Source organism: Phoenix dactylifera, chromosome 18 (genome assembly GCF_009389715.1).
Source record: "Phoenix dactylifera cultivar Barhee BC4 chromosome 18, palm_55x_up_171113_PBpolish2nd_filt_p, whole genome shotgun sequence".
Lineage (NCBI taxonomy): Eukaryota > Viridiplantae > Streptophyta > Magnoliopsida > Arecales > Arecaceae > Phoenix > Phoenix dactylifera.
Window position 1 is genome coordinate 977,791 of NC_052409.1, and position 18,506 is coordinate 996,296.

General features: G+C 37.8%; 1 protein-coding gene across 2 annotated transcripts; it reads left to right on the forward strand.

Moving 5' to 3' along the window:
• The first annotated feature begins 1,398 nt into the window (after window positions 1–1,398).
• Window positions 1,399–17,660, forward strand: LOC103706953. 2 transcript variants are annotated; one of them, XM_039115313.1, is made up of 18 exons: window positions 1,415–1,831; window positions 2,788–2,843; window positions 4,441–4,570; window positions 6,562–6,717; window positions 6,880–6,996; window positions 7,065–7,149; window positions 8,027–8,135; window positions 8,282–8,349; window positions 8,521–8,646; window positions 8,731–8,859; window positions 8,935–9,881; window positions 10,327–10,530; window positions 10,639–10,699; window positions 12,827–12,940; window positions 13,169–13,282; window positions 13,367–13,456; window positions 16,258–16,379; window positions 17,375–17,660. In XM_039115313.1, exons 3-17 carry the CDS (start codon window positions 4,464–4,466, stop codon window positions 16,300–16,302), a joined length of 2,472 nt encoding a protein of 823 aa, XP_038971241.1. In that variant the 5' UTR covers window positions 1,415–1,831; window positions 2,788–2,843; window positions 4,441–4,463; the 3' UTR covers window positions 16,303–16,379; window positions 17,375–17,660. The 2 variants fall into 2 exon arrangements, with proteins under 2 accessions (XP_026660399.1, XP_038971241.1); XM_026804598.2 differs by lacking the exon at window positions 2,788–2,843 and having other exon boundaries at window positions 1,399–1,831.
• The last annotated feature ends 846 nt before the right edge of the window (window positions 17,661–18,506 follow it).

Consider the following 18,506-nt stretch of genomic DNA (forward strand, 5'->3'; position numbering starts at 1 on the left):
CTAACATGGTGTTGGTATGGAATATCAGGATATAGAAAACTCCCTCTTGAAAATGCAGCAACATCCATGAATTACAGCTGTTTTGTATGCAATGCGAAGGGTCATTTAGGATCACTCATTTTTATTTGAAGGCACTCCCTCCTAGATTACTTAAAGTTGATGAAAGTGTCTCTCATTTCTAGCATGATAGGTTTGATTAGACAGCAATAAGCGATTAAAGTGGTGTCTAGATCTTCATGTCCGTGTGTCATGGCGTGACTTAAGCTCTATTAAACACTGTTCCAACCTCCATTAAAAGAAGATTGGCTCTCGCCGAATAAAAGATTTGACCTAAATGCATCTAGTGTCTTGTATAATTATTTTTTCTAGCAAAATCCTTTACAGTCCTCTTGGACGTCTGCATAACCCATCTCTCTTAATTCTTCCCTCCTTCCTTTATTTTCAAGGAAAGACATAGCTCCAGCGTCACATTATTTTGAAGAGGGGTATATCATCGGGGATCTCTAATATTTTAATTAATTTACTTTATCCAAATATTGCAATCCAAACTTTTAGAAACTTTTTTTTGCATCTATACTCTTATAAATATCTGAAATTGAATGTATATCTGTATTTTCTATTTTTGCATATATTTTTATAAATTATTCTTTTTTGCATCAACCTCTATATAAATATTTGAAATTATATTTATATCTTTAAAAAATTACTATTCGTATGTATACCTTTACAAATTATTTTTTATATATATCCTTGCAAACTTACTGTTTACATGTATATCGTTATAAATTATTTATTTTGCACCTCCACTTTTATTGAGTTAAGGATATATATATGCAAAAAAAAAAAATCGATAAGGATATATATAGGTAAAAATAAATAATTTATAAAAATATACATATAAAAGAAAATTATTTATAAAGGTGTATATGTAAAAAAAAATTATAACGGCGCGCATGCAAGTAGTAAATTTGTTCGGATATGCATGTAATTTTAGATTTTTTATGAAGATATATTAAAAAAATAATTTATAAAGACATATACTAAATAATAAACCTGCAATTTATTTATATAATTTTAAATATTTATAAACATATACACTTAGAGTATCTAACTTTTTAATATCAATTCAATTGCTTTCTATCGGTTAAAAAAAAAATAGCAAGCCTTTTCCTAAACCGACAAAAAAGAGGCCTTGCATTCCGGTCTAATCCGACAAGTATCCATACGCAATATGGAAACCACCGCCATCTTTTACCGTCCGGTCAGAGTTCTTCCACCTACGACGGTGACCGAATCCACCTATCCCAACGAGAGGAACGTAGACCGGTGACCCGAAACCGCGCACCCTCACGCGTCGGTCCCGTTAGAATGAGGAGCGGCGCGCATCGCCCGTCCTCCCTAAAGCCACGACAGGTCCCCGAGGGCGTGGTCCATCAGTACCACCGCCTCCAGCCCTTCCGATCTCCATCCGACGGCCCTGACTGGTCCGTTCCGTCCCGACCCCGATTTAACGATCCCTCGATTAGGTTTTCTTTTCTTGAGCTTGCCAATTAGGTTTTCGTTATCTCTCCGCGTTCGAATCCGACTGAGGCCGTGGTGGAGGCCGGAGAAGCGCACGGCCGAGACGAGTCCCTCCGCTGCCCGAAGAAACCTCCCGCGTTCCCCCGGGAGACCCGCAGCGCTAGCTCTTCAGAGAAATCGCCAGCTCCTCCCGTACTTCGTCGAGAAGGCGACGGATCGTCACGATTTTTTGAATCTTCTGCGGGCGGGGAAAGGGGACGGAATTCTCTGCTTTTTGCCTCCGATCTGATGTATTTCAGCCATTTCTCGAGTAATTCTTTTGCCTCCGCTTCACTTTTTTCTTGATCGTTGTTTGGATTCGCGTTTCTATGCGTAATTTGGCTGTCTCGTTAATTTGAGATCGGATTTCGCGTTATTTTATTAGATTCGTGTGGAAACCTGAGGAAAGATGGAATCTTGGTTAGTAATCTGTCGTTGGAGAGGTCCAGTTCATCGAGGAACTAATTTACTGCGGAAGAATTGATAAAAGTCGAGATCTTTTTGATGATAAGGAAGGTACTGATGATGAGGGACATGGTAGATCTCAATGAGAGTTCAGGAAATTGATTTTTTTTTTTGACGTTCGCAATTCAACTTTCATCGCATAATCTTTCCGTGAAGTTGGAAGGTTGGGGCACGAGTCCGTTGTATCCATCAAAAATATAAATTTGTAGGTTGTCTAACTCTTTATGTTGTTTTTTAGCGCCTATGTTGATTGAGTTGCCACTAAATCGGTATCATTCAACAAAGAAGAAGGCTCATTTGCCTGAGATTTTGTGGCTGTTGAGGTCTTATAATCCCCTTTATCTCTCATTGCGTCATTTTCCGCACGTTCTTGTCCTTGAGTGTGCAAGAATACGTGATTTACTTCCTTGTCACCCAGATCTTCTTTTTATTCCTTAATAATCATTTTTAACCTGTCAAAGTTGCTGTTGGCAGGTAAAGGAGCTATTATAAATAATTTTATGTACATATACATGCATGAAATTCTGTTTCCTTTTTTGTTTAAATCACGTCTGAACATTGAGATAGCAGTTCTGTATCTTATATCTTATTGGTCTGTGCCCTTTGTTGTAACCGTTGTAAGGGGTTTCTTTGATAATTTTGGCATCCAAATGGATGTGCTGGATGCTATATTCGTGACAGCTTCATTTATATTGTTTCCATGAAAACGAGAGTACTGAAAGAGTTTATTTGGTTGCTGATGTGGAAGAAAATGTTCTTCAGATTTGTTTATGAAGATGTCTTCAAGAGACTAAAGAGTTCCTGTGACCACAGGCCAGGTCAATTTAAACCCTTTAACTTTCTGCACTTCTTTTGGAAACTTCTTTTATATTCGGTAGATGCAATGATGGCGGGACTAAGGAAGCGCTGAACACTAAATTAGAACTATGATAGGAGCTCTCAATTTGTACTGGAAAAACACACATGGTATGCAACTTTAGAGGGATGCGAAGTTAAGGCCGTGCATCAACCATGGTAATAAAAATTCTTGAATCAAATTATTTCAGCAAGCTTATTTATATTATCTAATGGACTGAGGGATCTATGGTGGTCTCTTAATTATAGTCTAAGTACAGTGAATGAGGTGGAGATGTGCCTCTAGGCTGTTATGTGGTCATGCATTAATGCAAAGACAATCATAGGACTTGTTACACTGCCTAAATTGATATATTACATTTTGAGGAGGGTCCTCACAGTAATTGAGGGGATTGCATGAAAGAAACTTACCATTATTGTTTATTTATTCGTTTTTGTTGGTCCAATTTCGTCTCGGTGATAAAGTGGCTACTACTGAGAACAAACATAACAGATCATTATCTCATGATAGAACTCTTAGTTTAAAATGAATCATCATTACATGACTGCTTGCAAATTAAAAACATTAGGCTTGCTTGAGTTCATATTCTGCAGATTTCTCAGCTCAACTATGTGGATCATTCAAGCCTAATACCAACTCTTTGTATTTGTGAAATTATACCTAGATGGACTAATTTTATTGGGTTCTTCTTTTTGCTTTTGTTTGACCAACTCTTCCGATCCACTTTGTTCCTACTATGTCATTTTGCACCTGTTTCAAGGCTTGAGACTGTCACAGAAAATAATCCATGTTGTTTAAGTCAGTGTTATCATTTGCCTTTCCTTAAGGGTTCCTTGGCCGGATAAGAATCTTTGATCTATTTTTTTGGCCCATCTCAACTTTTTACCATCAATAGCTTCAGTTGATCTATTTTTGTGGTCCATCTCAACTTTTTCCCATCAATGGCTTCAGTTGACATTTTAGAACTTTGGCTTGCATTCAGATCCTTAGAACTTTGGCTTTTATTCAGATAACATCCGAGCTTGGAAAGGACCTTTTTTTTACCAATTGTATTTGGGCTTCATCATCATCATCATCATCATCAGTTCTATGATGCTTATAAGCTAGTAGTGGTGTTCATTTCCTCTTCCTCAGAGTTGGTCGAAGAAGTCTCTGTGTGGCTTTCTATGATGCTTATAAGTTAGTGTGTTCATTTCCTCTTCCTCAGAGATGGTCGAAGAGGTCTCTGTGTGGCTTGGTACAACTTGTTGGAATAGGTAACCCTTTTTCTTAGTTTGATAGTTGTGTTCATTTTCTCTTCCTCAGATATGGTCAAAGAGGTCTCCATAAGGCTTGAGATTATACGTATCTCATTCTTGTTCATTATGGGTTATGGAAATTATGTTTGTCATTCTCATGAATAGCTTCCTAAGTTGAGAGCGAGGTTTCCCAAAACTAACTGCCTCATGTACCAATGCCTTCTTTTTATCTTGGAATGCAATCATCAATCACGCTAAATTGAGTTTTCACGTTGAGGCATGCACCTTGACCGTCTTGGTTTTCTTTGTAATGATTTTCAGGAACAGCTTATTAAAAGGATGAAATGTCTCAACCCTGGGTAGATGATGCAAAGTTCTCAGCACCCACTTCGTCATCTAGTTCACATCCTGCATTTTCTCAATCTTCATCATATTCCAGCTTAAGGCACAGGTAAAAAAATGTAACTGTTATGAATTTGTTTGATATGTTCCTTTGTCTTTGATCATTGGCTTATGTGGTGCCAGCTACTTCATACATACACAGACAGTATAGCTGGTGCGTGTGTGTATAATTCTGTTTGTATGCTGCATGATTAATTGTATGGCTGGTTACTATGACTTTGAAAAGTGAACTTCATGAAAGTCAATTGTAGTGAAATTTATCATCTAGATGGTTCTTAGATCTGGGATGGTCAGGAGAATGTTATTTATTTATATATCTACCAGTTTTCTGCTAAAGAGAAGCTCACAATTTGTGACCAACCAATCCATCACAGCCTTGGGCTAATGCCAAGCTGCTTGTGAGGGTTGAATCACACAGATCGACTGAGAAATGGCCACAAAGGCTATATCTCCAGCTAGGTCGACTGTCCCATGGGTCTACACCAAGATATCAGTGTCCTATGATTGCCACTGGCAAAGAAAGATCCTGTCGGGTAGAGAGCCAATGCCATCTGGATCATTTGCCATGAGATCTGCAACTTGCAATAGTTGGATTTGGTGATGTGTGGGCATTCAACACAAAGCAGTTCAGAAATGTTAGAGTTGATACTGCACCTTGTTCATCATCATGTTGGGAGTGGAAACATAAAAGTTGAGAAGGGTCTGGCCATTTGCTGTTTCAAACTAGTACCTGGCATGGGCTTAAGGACTAGATGACTGGAGCTTAGAAATGTGATGATTTGGCCAAGGGATTAGATTGCTTTCTCCATGCTGCTAAAAGTCCAAGACCATGAGGTGTGAGTCACCTAAAGTGGGATTATACAGGCCCAACAGGGGCTGCAAAATATGGACATAAAGCCGTGCTACTTTCAAAAAATAAAATGATATATGGGCTTTGGAATCTGTCTTCAGCACTTGACTGGGGCTCTGATTAGGAATTCACTTGGGTATCCAACAGCTTTCTTCTCAGATGTTCTCTCTCATAGGGCACTTGGAATATGATATCTACTGCTAGATTGCTTTTCTTGGGTTATTTCAGTTCAAATTAATATATTATATGCGCTTCCAGATTATTCTTCTCTTTATTCATTGGCTTTAACTTTGGAGCGGTCTTTGTTTCCTTGTATTCAGTTATCTGATAGGAACTATACTAGGAATTATTGTAATTTGTTTAAAAATGTTTTAGAGGCTTTAGCTGTTATGAAGAGATTAAGGCTTTGGGTTTAGATGGGATATTAATTAAAGTTTAGTTTAATTGTTCAGTCTTTTCTATCTAAAGCCTGGAGTCATGGACAATACTATAGATGGAAGAAGGAAGGATTCACTGATTTGAGTCTTTAAGAACACAGGACAGAAATAATTTTTCACCATCTGGATGAGACTTTGCTCATAAAATGCGAAGAGGTGGTGGGAAGAAGAACAATACTATAGATGGAAGAAGCGTGCTCTCTCTCTCTCTCTCCCTCTCTACACATGCACACATAATGATGGTGGATGAATACCTAGCTGACCTGCCTCCTATCACATATTGTGAATTGTATTGAATAAACATGCTAATGAGGATAGGAAGTTCTGCAAAGTTTGCAATTCTTGAATTAAGTCTTTGGAGTCTAGAGGAAATGTGGGGAAATTTTGTAGTTTCATACTGCATTTATCAATTACGTGGATTGTCGCCTCCAAAGATGTCCATGTTGAATCTTATTTTTTTGATTTTTTTCTAATACTGGTGTTAGATCACTCTGAATTGCGGTAAACTTGTCATTCATTTGCTCATTATCAAATGCAATATCATCTTATATAAAAAAGCGTATATTTTATGCCAGTACACATGATTTTTGTTTGTACATTTTTCTTTGGTTTTCAGATGGTTTGACAATGTGATCAGGTTGTTTGCCCACTGTACAATAACATACTAATATTTGGACTATGTGTGTATTTTTGTTGTGTTTATACCATTCACTTATTGATATTTGGTTTTGCTTCCTTTTCTTCCCCTCTTAGTCATAGAAATATTTATCCGTTGTTAGCACGGAGGGAGATCTCTCCTCGAGCAAAATGCTACTCGAAAAGGCTGTGGAGAGAAGCTTCAAAGGGGAGAGCTGATTGCATCGAGCTAAGATGTGAAACTGTTGATGCACGACATGCTCTTATTTCTTGGTAAAGCACCATTATACTTCAGAATTTTTTTTTTCTGTAAAGATTATCTAATTGCCACTGATAGACTTGTTAATTTGCTTGTCGTTTCTGTAATTTGGACTCCCTTAACCAGAATTATACTGCAATGGCAAGGGCTGATTATGTCATGCATTGCTTTTGCAGGGTAGAAGCAGAGTCGTTGCGTCACTTGTCAGCCACGTATTGTCCTCTTTTGCCGCCTCCGAGGTCCACAATTGCAGCAGCATTTAGTTCTGATGGAAAAACTCTTGCTTCCACGCAGTAAGTGAATGCCCCTGCTTTAGCTCTGTATTGTACTTAATAATTCTACTGACTCAATTTGTTTCCAGTGGTGACCACACTGTTAAGATAATTGACTGCCACACTGGAAACTGTCTGAAGGTGTTAATGGGCCATCGACGAACACCTTGGGTGGTATGTCTACCCTATATTCTTATCCCTTGGTTTTTGCTTTTTATTTGCTGTAATATATTGACAAATTTAATTATTCTACTAGGTGAACCTTATCCACCTTTTACCATATGCTTGTATCAGAAGATAGTTGCCACAAGTTTCACGATAATTAATTAGTTGAGTTGCAGCAAAAATGCTGCTAGAGATGTGAAACTCATTGTTATTATGAAAGTTAGTATGCTAAGTCTTCTTTTTGGGGTGTCATGGTTGCTTGCGGGGACTTGCTTTATGGAGTTTCCAAATTGCATGTTATTCTAGAATGAATCTTATTGGACTGTCATATTTCATAACCTCCTATTAGGTAGATTTTTGTTATACTGTTTTATCCTCTGAATTATCCCTGTGTGCCTTCTTATTTAAAATAAAATTACTACATTTAAAATAAAATTACGAGACTTTTACATATAAGGTCAGAGGGTGGCTATCATACAAGTTTCATTTGTTGCCTTTTTTTTTTCAATGCTTCCTGGACGTAGCAACTATTGACACTTCATTTTGAGCTATTATTTTGGGTATTTTGGTTTTAATGTTATTTCCAAGTCTGTCTTTGGTTTTTTGTGATCATCTGACTTTGCATAATGTTTTTCCGTGGTATATGATAAACTTGAAGAGCACTATTATCTGCTGGCTAGTTTTTATTTACAAATTTGAATCTTTGTTTTACAAACTAGTTCAATAAGCTAAACTATTGTTTCCCATCATCATAGTCATTAATTATGATTATTCTTAGTGTTCATTCCTTTTCTTTCGTGTTTCAGAAAGTTACATAGTGGTTATGGGCCTGTTCTGTCATCATTATCTTTAGAGGTATTATTTTAATCTAGTTGATCATCTGCAGGTTAGGTTCCATCCACTGTATTCAGAAATACTTGCAAGTGGTAGCTTGGATCACGAAGTTCGTATCTGGGATGCTTATACCACGGATTGTATTGGGTCACGTGATTTCTGTAATATCTCTTGCAAAATTTCTTCTGTGATATAACAAGTTTAAGCAATAGGATTTTTGTTGTTTTTATATTTTGATAATATAGTCTATTGCTATCAACATTACTTAGGGGCATTAAACATATGGCCCTCCTCCCTCTTTTCACAGATCGACCAATTGCCTCGATTGCTTTTCATGCCCAAGGAGAGCTTCTTGCTGTAGCATCAGGTCACAAGGTGAGTTATTCCTAACCTTGGAAGTATATAATAGAGATTCATCTTGCTCAAACTTTCTCTTCCCCATTCATCTTGCCCAAAATTTATCTTCCCCACTTTAGTCTTGGTTTTGCTGCTGTGAGGAGACTTAAATCTCACAGTTTAAAACTCTAAAATATAATCATCTTGCAGCTGTACATATGGAACTACAATAAGAGGGGAGAAGCTTCTTCCCCAATGATTGTGTTGAGGACTCGGCGTTCTTTGAGGGCTGTGCATTTTCATCCCCATGCAGCGCCATTTCTATTGACAGCTGAGGTGGAATTTTTTATATAGCATCATATTTGCATTATTGTTTGCTCACTTTTACAATATCGTCAATCTAAGCTGCTTGGCTTGCAGGTGAATGATCTCGATTCGCCAGACTCGCCACTGACACTTGCAACTTCATCTGGCTATTTGCACTATCCTCCTCCTGCTGTCTTTTTTGCAAACATTAATTCAAGCATTCGTCCACATCTGGAGGCTAAGGTGCCTCTTATACCTTCTTCATATTTGTTATGGCCAACATTTGTAAAAGATGATGGAAGAATGCCTTTGCAACAGGTTACAAGGGTTAGTAGCTCCAGTAATGGGCAGCGGAGACAGAGAAACGTAGATATGGGAAACCAAGATGAGAACTTAGCAAGCCCGATGGATATATCTCCTGGAGAACCTTCTAGCTCAAATATTATGACAGAAGATTCAGTTGCTGATTCTATGCTGACTGGAATGGAAACAGTAACATATGATTCTTTTATGGGAAGCGCAGAAAACACTGAAGGGCAGCCTAGCATTGGATTTCAGCAAAGAAGTTCTACTGGCATGGTTGAGAGATTGGATGCTTTGAACAATGGGCCATCAACTACTTCCCCTTTCAATGGGGTGACTATAAGAATACCTGTGAGGCAATCTAGGCCAGGTTTAGAGAGTTCTTCTGCCTTCAATTCTTCAAACTCTTCAGGCAGTACTGACCTTCAAATGCTATTAAGAAGTCTAGATGGTGGACAACTTCATCAATTTATTCCTTTTAGCGATCCAGCAAGCTGGGAGTTGCCTTTTTTACAGGGCTGGTTAATGGGTCAAACTCATGCAGGCCTGCAAGGAAATTCATCTGTAGTTCGTGGAACAGGAGCTGACTTCTTGACACCTGAATTGCTATATACCCGTAATGTGGAAGCTCTAGTGGCTGCTTCTTCAATGGCAACCACTAATGGCCATGCTAGGGTAACTGGACGATCTGGTTCTCGTCATCGTTCACGCTCCCGTTTGATGGCTTCTACAGCTGCCGGAGAAGGTGCCTCCTTTCTTAATGCCCAAAATGATGAAGCTGAGCCTCATCCTGGTCCCAGCGGTGTTGAATCTGAAATTCCTACATCATTGGCTGCGGCAGCTGCTGCTGAACTACCTTGTACAGTGAAGCTAAGAATATGGCCACATGATATACAAGAACCATGTGCCCCTTTAGATCCAGAGACATGCCGTTTAACTATACCACATGCTGTCCTTTGCAGGTGAAGTTCCTATTTGTAATAATTAAGTCATAATTTTTTCTGTTTTTCTTTTGTTCCCCCTTTTTAGCTTCTGCTTACTGAAGTCACATGAGTACCATGTTGAAATTATTGATCTACTCTCTATCATGAGCATGCTTCTCAGTCATAATAATTCATCTGTTGTGCTGAGAACTTATAATTGGTCATAACATTTTGTAAGAGTTCAGTATGATAATCTCAAAATACAAGTTTACTTTTATTTCTATTATGGTCTGTCTATCTCAACTTTATGAAATGAAGGTTGCTTCTGCTTATATGTGCATGCTACACCAGTATGGCCTTTGATAGGAATGAACTATAACCCTGAATTTATATAGCTGAACAGATTAGCTTTAGATTTCTTGTTGCTGTTTTTGGTCATAGATTACATTCTATTTGAATAATTAGATGCATTTAATAATGACAGTGAAATGGGTGCCCATTTTTCTCCTTGTGGCCGATTTTTGGTTGCTTGTGTTGCATGTTTACTGCCCCATGTCGAAGGTGATCCAGGAGTTCAGTCACAGATGCAACATGATGCTACAGGGGCTGCAACTTCCCCAACACGCCACCCAATTTCAGCTCACCAAGTTATGTACGAGCTTCGCATCTATTCTCTTGAAGAGGCAACGTAAGAGTGAAACTTGTTGCTTTTTGGTATTTATGTGTTGTAACCACTTTTTCCCTGAAAAATGTTCCATGCATGTATCATGGTTTGATTTTTCTGTTTTTGCCGCAGCTTCGGCATGGTGCTAGCTTCAAGAGCAATCAGAGCTGCTCATTGCTTGACTTCTATTCAGGTTAGGGGCAGTTGTAATCAAGCCTCGTGTATACTTGTCTTTTCCCTTGAGTATTTATTTCAGGATAAAATCAACAGTTGAGTTTTAGGTCCATAACTTGTGCCGTAGCTTTTTATTTGGGCTTATTGGACACATGTCAGTGAGTAAAGCCACATTAATAGAAGTAAATTTCGTCAGCAAATATTCTGAGACAGATATCCTGCCTTATCTTTAATGACACCTGCATAAGATGCTCTTAGAAGTAGCTTGACCACAACAGGAAAGTTCAGAAAAATAGCCCAAAAATTTCATTTAATTGTGGTGCAACTGGGAGGCTACATGAAGGTGATAAACTATTTTTTAGATATACAGGTATATATTAAGAGTATAAAATAATATTTAGATATGTTTAAAGTAAGTTGCCAAATGCATATATTCTTTCAGTGCAATGCTTTTTAGATTTGAAGAATATAATCCCACATGATTGGTTTAATAGAGAACCGAGGTGTTTCAAGGACTAGAGACACATTATATTTCACTGTCTATTGACCTCCAAGATGACCTGAAAGAGAAGTATAGAAAGCATATAGTGTCAATCTTTTAGGCTTAGGTGTTGCATATCTGTATACTTTATTTTTTTTGTTAAATATGGATAAATATTCACTGCCCATTCCCTATATTTTCTCCATCCAAATCTGTCGATATAACTCATTTTTTTGGTAAAACGTTAGTATTGGTGGAAAAGATTGGCGTTGCAGTTATTAGTGTATATTTCTTTGATATAGATGAACTTGCTGAAATATCAAGTTATTACATGGTTACCACCACTGCCACTTGCCCGTCCTTTTCCCTCAACTCCGTGGATGTATCAATTCTCTGTGGTATATTGCATGTGGAAGAGGAAGAACTGTTATGCTCTTCTGTCCTAGACTCAGCCACTACTATATGTATTGAAGTATCTAAACCATACATACATCGACGTTCCCAGCGTGCGTCTATGATGATTAAGGGAACCAATAAACAGAAAAGGAATAGTATAATTTTATCTACAGATCACCGATGTTGGACTTGGGAAAAGAAGCCATGACATCACATCCAACCCTCCATTTCACATAATTATAATCAACTTTGATAAACTGGAAACACGAGCAGGATGGAGTTTGGACAAGAGGACTTTTAGTAAGGAAAGAGAGCAAGTCAATTAACAGGTTCTGTCCCACCTCAATCAATCAGAAATAGACAATTATATGCTTTTTTGGTGAAAGGAAGATTAGCAGTGGAGCGATGGACCTTTTATGTAGTAGAGGAAAAGAAGGTAGCAAACAGAGAAGGAAGGTTTTTCATAAAATGGGATGTTGGGTATTATCCCTAAATCAGTGCAGGATCCCTTCAACTTCCTTTATGTTGGCAGGCAATCAAGTTATTGGATTCTAATGACTTCTCAACAGACAGTTTATTAGCTCTCTATGGTCCTGCATCTAATGGTGGCCATCTGTTGTAAGACAGGCAAAGTTGTTTGTCATTGATGTTGAAAGCCTTCAGGATGAGTCATAAAGGATATTCCCAAAGCCTTCATATCATGAAACCTGGGTGTTGTATAGGTGATAATGCAAGTATACTAGAGGAAAGGAAGGTAACAAACAGAGAAGGAAGGTTTTTTATAAAATGGGATGTTGGGTATATCCCTAAATCAGTGCAGGATCCCTTCAACTTCCTTTATGTTGGCAGGCAATCAAGTTATTGGATTCTAATGACTTTTCAACAGAGAGTTTATTACCTCTGTATGGCCCTGCATCTAATGGTGGTTATCTGTTGTAAGACAGGCCAAGCTGTTTGTCATTGATGTTGAAAGCCTTCAGGATGAGTCATAAAGGATATTCCCAAGCTTTCATATCATGAAACCTGGGAAGCAGTGTTGTATAGGTGATAATGCAAGTATTCATTGTTGGGCAAAAATGAACTTAAACACGGGTATAATATGTTGTTGGTTTTACATGTAGAATTAAAAGTTCGTGACACAGGGTATTAGTACCTTTTTACCAGTTTTTACATTGTTCTTATTATGAATGTTTGTATTGGTTTGCACAGTAGAATTTCTAGAAATCCATACTATTCACTGATTTTTTTCTTTAATGTTTTCCGATGCAGTTCTCTCCTACGTCAGAACACATATTATTAGCATATGGCCGTCGCCATAGTTCACTTCTAAGGAGCATTGTTGTTGATGGGGAGACTGCAATACCTATATACACAATATTGGAGGTTGATATGATTCAGTTTCCATTGTTTTAGTTTTACACTGTCCATTCTTGTAGAAATAGGAATTCAAGATTCTCCTATCATGTGAATTCTTTTAAATATTTTGTAACTCTTGCATAATTTCCTCTTTCTTGAAGCTTATACAGAATTCTTTTCTATGAAAGCCATAACAAATACTTGTATACTTTTTGGCATTTCCATGTTACACTGTTTTTGAATATTTAATTCCAGGTTTATAGAGTTTCAGATATGGAGCTTGTAAAAGTTCTTCCTAGTGCAGAAGATGAGGTCAATGTTGCATGCTTTCATCCTTCAGTTGGAGGAGGTCTTGTTTATGGGACTAAGGTGATGGCTTAAGAACTTGATGATCATTTTTTGGGGAACATGAGCTTCCAGTACAAACTGTGACAATTCCATGGTCAAGTGCAGGAAGGCAAGCTCAGGATTCTTCAGTATGATGGCCCACATGACACAAGTTGCACAGGACCAAATTTCTTTCTTGAGGAAAATATGCTTGAGGTAATAATTTTAGGTTCGCTGCTATTTCATTTATCTTTAAGTTGACCCTCTTTATTATTTCTCACTTATCATGATCTTCACTGAATTCTCTCTCTCTCACCCCCTCCACTTCATCCCCTGTGTATCCATGCATGCATGTATCCCCTTGGAACCCTATTTACACAATTTGGTACTGCTCCATTACTCCTTGCTAAATTGATTGGTATGTTAGTTTTGATCCACACAAAACCTCAAGCTTATTTGTACAGATCGTGGAACCTTAAGATGGGCAATCTTATATAATGATTGTTAGTAGTGTGTAAAGGAAGGTTTATAACTGATCCTTGGACAAATCTAGAAGATTCTGAACCTTCTTGGTGTTGATTGTAGAGATCTCCTAATGGCTTGTAATTTGTGGATGTAGGATTTATCATGAATGACTGTAGGAACCTCATTTTGCTTTTTAAAATGCATGGAGTTGGGTCTCATAAAACATGCTTTTGAATAATTTCAAATTCTGTAGTATCATACTTAATAATTGTAGCAGGAGCTTACATGAACATGTGGCGCAATATTACCTACACATTTCACATGTGTTCTTTATTAAGGATTTAAAATACCCCTCTTGGCCTCTGTTATACAAGGATATGAAACAATATCAAAAGGAGGGGCATGAAGCTGAAGGCAGCTAATTGTTGAATGAAGGCTTTGGTATCCAAAGATAAAGATATAGGTGCAAATGTGGGCAGAAATCATTCAATTAATGAAGAATCGATAAAAAGCAAGCTCAATAATAATTCAAAAAAAGAATACTGTGTAGCTACACACTATGATCTGCCAAACTGTCCGGTTCACCTTGTACCGAATTGAACCAGCACGGAACTGATATAGATCGACACAGTTTTTCGGAAAATAGCGTGAATCGCTTTAAACCGGACGGTTTGGAGCGGAACCGGTGCATCGGGTCGAACCGGTTTGAGCCAGTTGGTATCTACCCCCCCCCCCCCCCCCCCCAACAAAAAAAAAAAAAAAAAACCCTGCTTTTCAGTATCTTAAAAGGCTTGAATCATGTGTCATCCTAGGTTGAACCGCCTAATTCATCCTGTACCGAACCGGTTGCCGACTAGCATGGGTCCGGTACCCATTCGGCCAACCTTGCTACACACATACATTGACTGTTACCTTTCCCGTTAAAACTAGATAGATACTTCCCTGAAGATGGACTGGCATTATTGCTCTTGAATCATTTACTGATTGTATTCCTCCTGTCATTGTCTCAGGAAGATGATAATGGGATCAATACTAATAATCACAGGTATTTTATATCCTATTGCAATTTAACTCCATGGGCTTGAGGAAGAGGTACTAAGAGGTATGGAGAGAGGTAAATGAGAAGTCAAACCCAACTAGGTAAATATTTGAGTTTAGGCAGGTTCAGTCATATGTATGTATAAGTTGACCCTGTGCTGGAGCTATATCATCTTGTGTCTAGCAATTTATTGCACACTATTGTACTGGCTAATATGGATCAAGATGCACCAATAAGGGTTAGTCTACTCTTTTTTCATCTTGAGAACTATCGCCACGTATTGTACATCATCGCATGATATAAATCTATATTTGGTCTCTAAGGACTAGGTTTTTTTCCAAAAATATAGTACTTTTAAACATTCAGAAGGATAGGAAACAAGTTAGCAGTATCAGGCTTAAGTTCTAGCATTGTTGTTGGTATTATCTCGGATTTCTAATGGGTACCTATTATTGTAGAACACTTTGTTCTAAATGTACACCTAATGGCATATAGAATGCACTAGGTATTTAATGCATATGTATTGCTTTGTATTCTATCCCTTTGGCCACATGGTGTTTGATGAGAACTTTGCCTTAAGGCGAGGTAAGGTGCACTCTACTAAGTCTTCTCAGACAGTGGTATACAGTTATTATGAATGAACACCACAAATAAGATAATTCACAATTTCTCAAGCAGTGGGACCGCACCATTTTATTTTCTTTTCTGTTTATGACGCTTTCTTGGCCTACCGCCTCAAGACTCTGAATAGTTTTCCTCAACCATATAAGATATTTTAGTGCCATTGCCCAAAACTAAATAGATGTGGTTCTTTATTCCATTTGTTGATTTTGTTTTATCTATCACGAGATTACATTTGCAGATCCATTAAATTTTGTTTGAAAACTGTTTCCAATGGTGATACTGGTTTAAAACCAGTTGCAGCAATGTTGGGAACGGTCAGTTTATTTTAACAATAATCAGAAATAATTTGTTTTTTGTATTTCTTGTGTGGCAGATCCAGAAGTATGCCTTAGAATGTTGAAAAATAGAGATTGCTATTAATCCAAGAGTCATTGCTCATTTTGCTTGACACTGCTGCTTACTCCTTGCTGCTTGTATATTACCTTATCTTGTTCTCTATATGTGTCCACTTCCCAATTAAATGTTACCAATGTCAACGTATCATTTCCAGTTACCCACTGAGGATTCTTAAAATATGCCAACTTTTTTGCATGAGCATTTCTGATTGATTGTTATCACTTCTGTTTTCATGAATACCTTTGATTAGTGGTGATTTTGAATCATTTGTAAGTTAATTGAGACTTGAAGTGTATGTGTTAGATGAGTCATTGGTCATTCTAGCTAACACTTATAATACGGTCACAATTCATGAACCAACCTTCGCAGTATCGGTAAGTGTTGGCTGAGTATGAGTCTTCCCCCACCCTTTCAATTGCTATAATTTAATGAGAGATTTTGTACAAGTCATTGGTGATTACTTTGTTAAAGAAAAACTTGGTGCATTATGCAGGCTGATAACCTTTGTATAGAAGTACCTCCAAGAGATACAGTGTAGTAGTTATCTTGACTCTTCCTCAACTAACTCAAGGCAGATCGTGCACTGGGAGTTTAATCAAGTGGATGTGGAATTTGGTAAGCATTTGTGACATTGTAAATGTAAGAATGAATGTTAATTATAAAGATAGAAGTGCTGAAAATTCTTTTACCATCATTAAAGCTTGATCCAGGTCAAAGATTCCTTGGTTATTATATGCTATTTGAATTTGTAAGGTTACAAAACCAGCTGAAAGTTTCTGACATGAACTTTGGGGGGGAGGTGGGTAGCATTAGACTCATGAACTGGGAGTGCGCTATGTCTATCTGCCCGATCGTTGCATTTACAGGAGAATGTACATGAGAATTAATATACCAAAAGTCCTTGTTGATCTAGATTTCTTAATAAAGTTAGGATACACTATGTATGAGGCTTTGTGATACATGGTAAAATACCCTGCCCTGGTGCTGCTATAGCTCAGATTCATTCGGGCTGATGTATGCTTTGGAGCTATATTGCAATTAGCTAATTGAAGCTGCAATGAGAAATGGAGGCATTCTGCTTTTCGGCACCAGAGAAGTTAGTGGCCTCCACACAAACTTGCTGTTCTAAGATCTCCAATAAATGTTTTGTGATGTGATTTTGTGTTGTACTGCAACATTCGGCATCTTGGTCATTTAAGTTGTCTATATTGCTAGTAATAGTCATGCTTTAAATTAATACATAATGTAGCTTTCTCTGTTGCGACAACTACAAGTTCATACTACTGCCAAAATGTGCATGCTTTTGTTGATTTGAAGCATGAGATCCTTTTTTTCAAAAAGGGTATGCTGTTGGCATTTTCCCTCAACCATTATATTGGAGTGAGTGTATTGCATTGTTTGAAGTAAAATTTTCTCGTATTGCTATAAATGTAAAATTTTCTCACTTCTCTATCATTCATTAGCAGGTATGTTTGAAAATTGGATTGCTCGGTGTTAGTTCTATGTTTGTACCATTGCTGCATATTCTTTTGAACTTGATGGATGCTTTTTAGTATCTTGAACCTTCCAAAGTCATTGATAGATTCAAATTTCATTTTTTGCTGGCTCAGGAACGTGCTCTCCATTGCTGAATGATCATCATACTTGCTCGGAGACAGCTCGACGATGTAAGGTTCACGGTGTATAAAAATTTCTCTAATTTGTAATCTCAAACTTGCAAGCCTTGTTTTTCTTGCTCCAAATCAAATGCGCAAAATGCATTCTGAACTCAAATTGGTTTCCTGTTCATGTCGAGCGGATGTCATGTTGGTTCATTGCCTGTTGCATGTTCATTGTTGTGTATTATATTTTATCATATAGTAATTTATTTCCTGCTCTGATGACTGGATGCAAAAATGCCAATTTATTTTCTATTATTCTTTTTAAACGATAATGGTGAATCATGTAGGTATGTAGGTAGTTACCGCTGGTGTTTTAAAACCCGGTTGTCCCACTACCCACCAAGCTTTGCGGGTTGGGTCGATATAAGATGCGAGTTTTATTATAAAAAAAAACCTGCACCGGCCAACTGTCAGACACGTGAGTACATCTTTACAAAAAAAAAAAAAAAGTAAAAAATACAAAGAAGATGGAATGTCAACTATAGATGTCTAAAGAAATTTCTTGAAGTGCTGGGTGATGAAGGAAGTGACTCAGTCTGCAGTCATGTTCGTCTTTCGGAACAAGTGCAGTTGGCTAGAGATGTTCGACCACCCGGAGGTGTTTGACCACTTGGACCAATGGGTCAATCGGCAAAAACCTGCATCGGCCAATTGTTGGAGAGAGTGAGACGTCTCTCTCTCTCTCTCTCTCTCTCTCTCACACACACAAAGGTAAAAAAATACAGAGGAGATGGAATGTCAGCTAGAGATATGCGACAAAGGGAGCGACACACACAAAGGGAGCGACACACACGAATACATCATGCCAAGTTATAAAAAGGTAAAAAATACAGAGGAGATGGAATGTCAGCTACAGATATGGGACAAAGGAAGCGACTTAGTCTGTAGTTATGTTTGCCTTTCGGAACACATGCTACCTAAAAATCATCTATCTTCTGAAGCAGATTCTTAGATGAGTAGATGACCATCGTCATACCTATTCACACCTCGGATCCAATCAATCACCAGAAAAGAATCTTCCTTTAGATGCACTCGCTTGGCACTAAGAATCCGTCTCGCATAAGATATACCTTTCCAAGCT

Excerpts from the sequence above, each read along its gene's own strand:
- LOC103706953 (XM_026804598.2), top strand. The coding sequence starts at position 4,464 with ATGTCTCAACCCTGGGTAGATGATGCAAAGTTCTCAGCACCCACTTCG. Across the intron at positions 7,150-8,026 it reads ATCGACGAACACCTTGGGTG|GTTAGGTTCCATCCACTGTA; the intron begins GTATGTCTACCC and ends GATCATCTGCAG. Across the intron at positions 8,860-8,934 it reads GTCCACATCTGGAGGCTAAG|GTTACAAGGGTTAGTAGCTC; the intron begins GTGCCTCTTATA and ends CCTTTGCAACAG.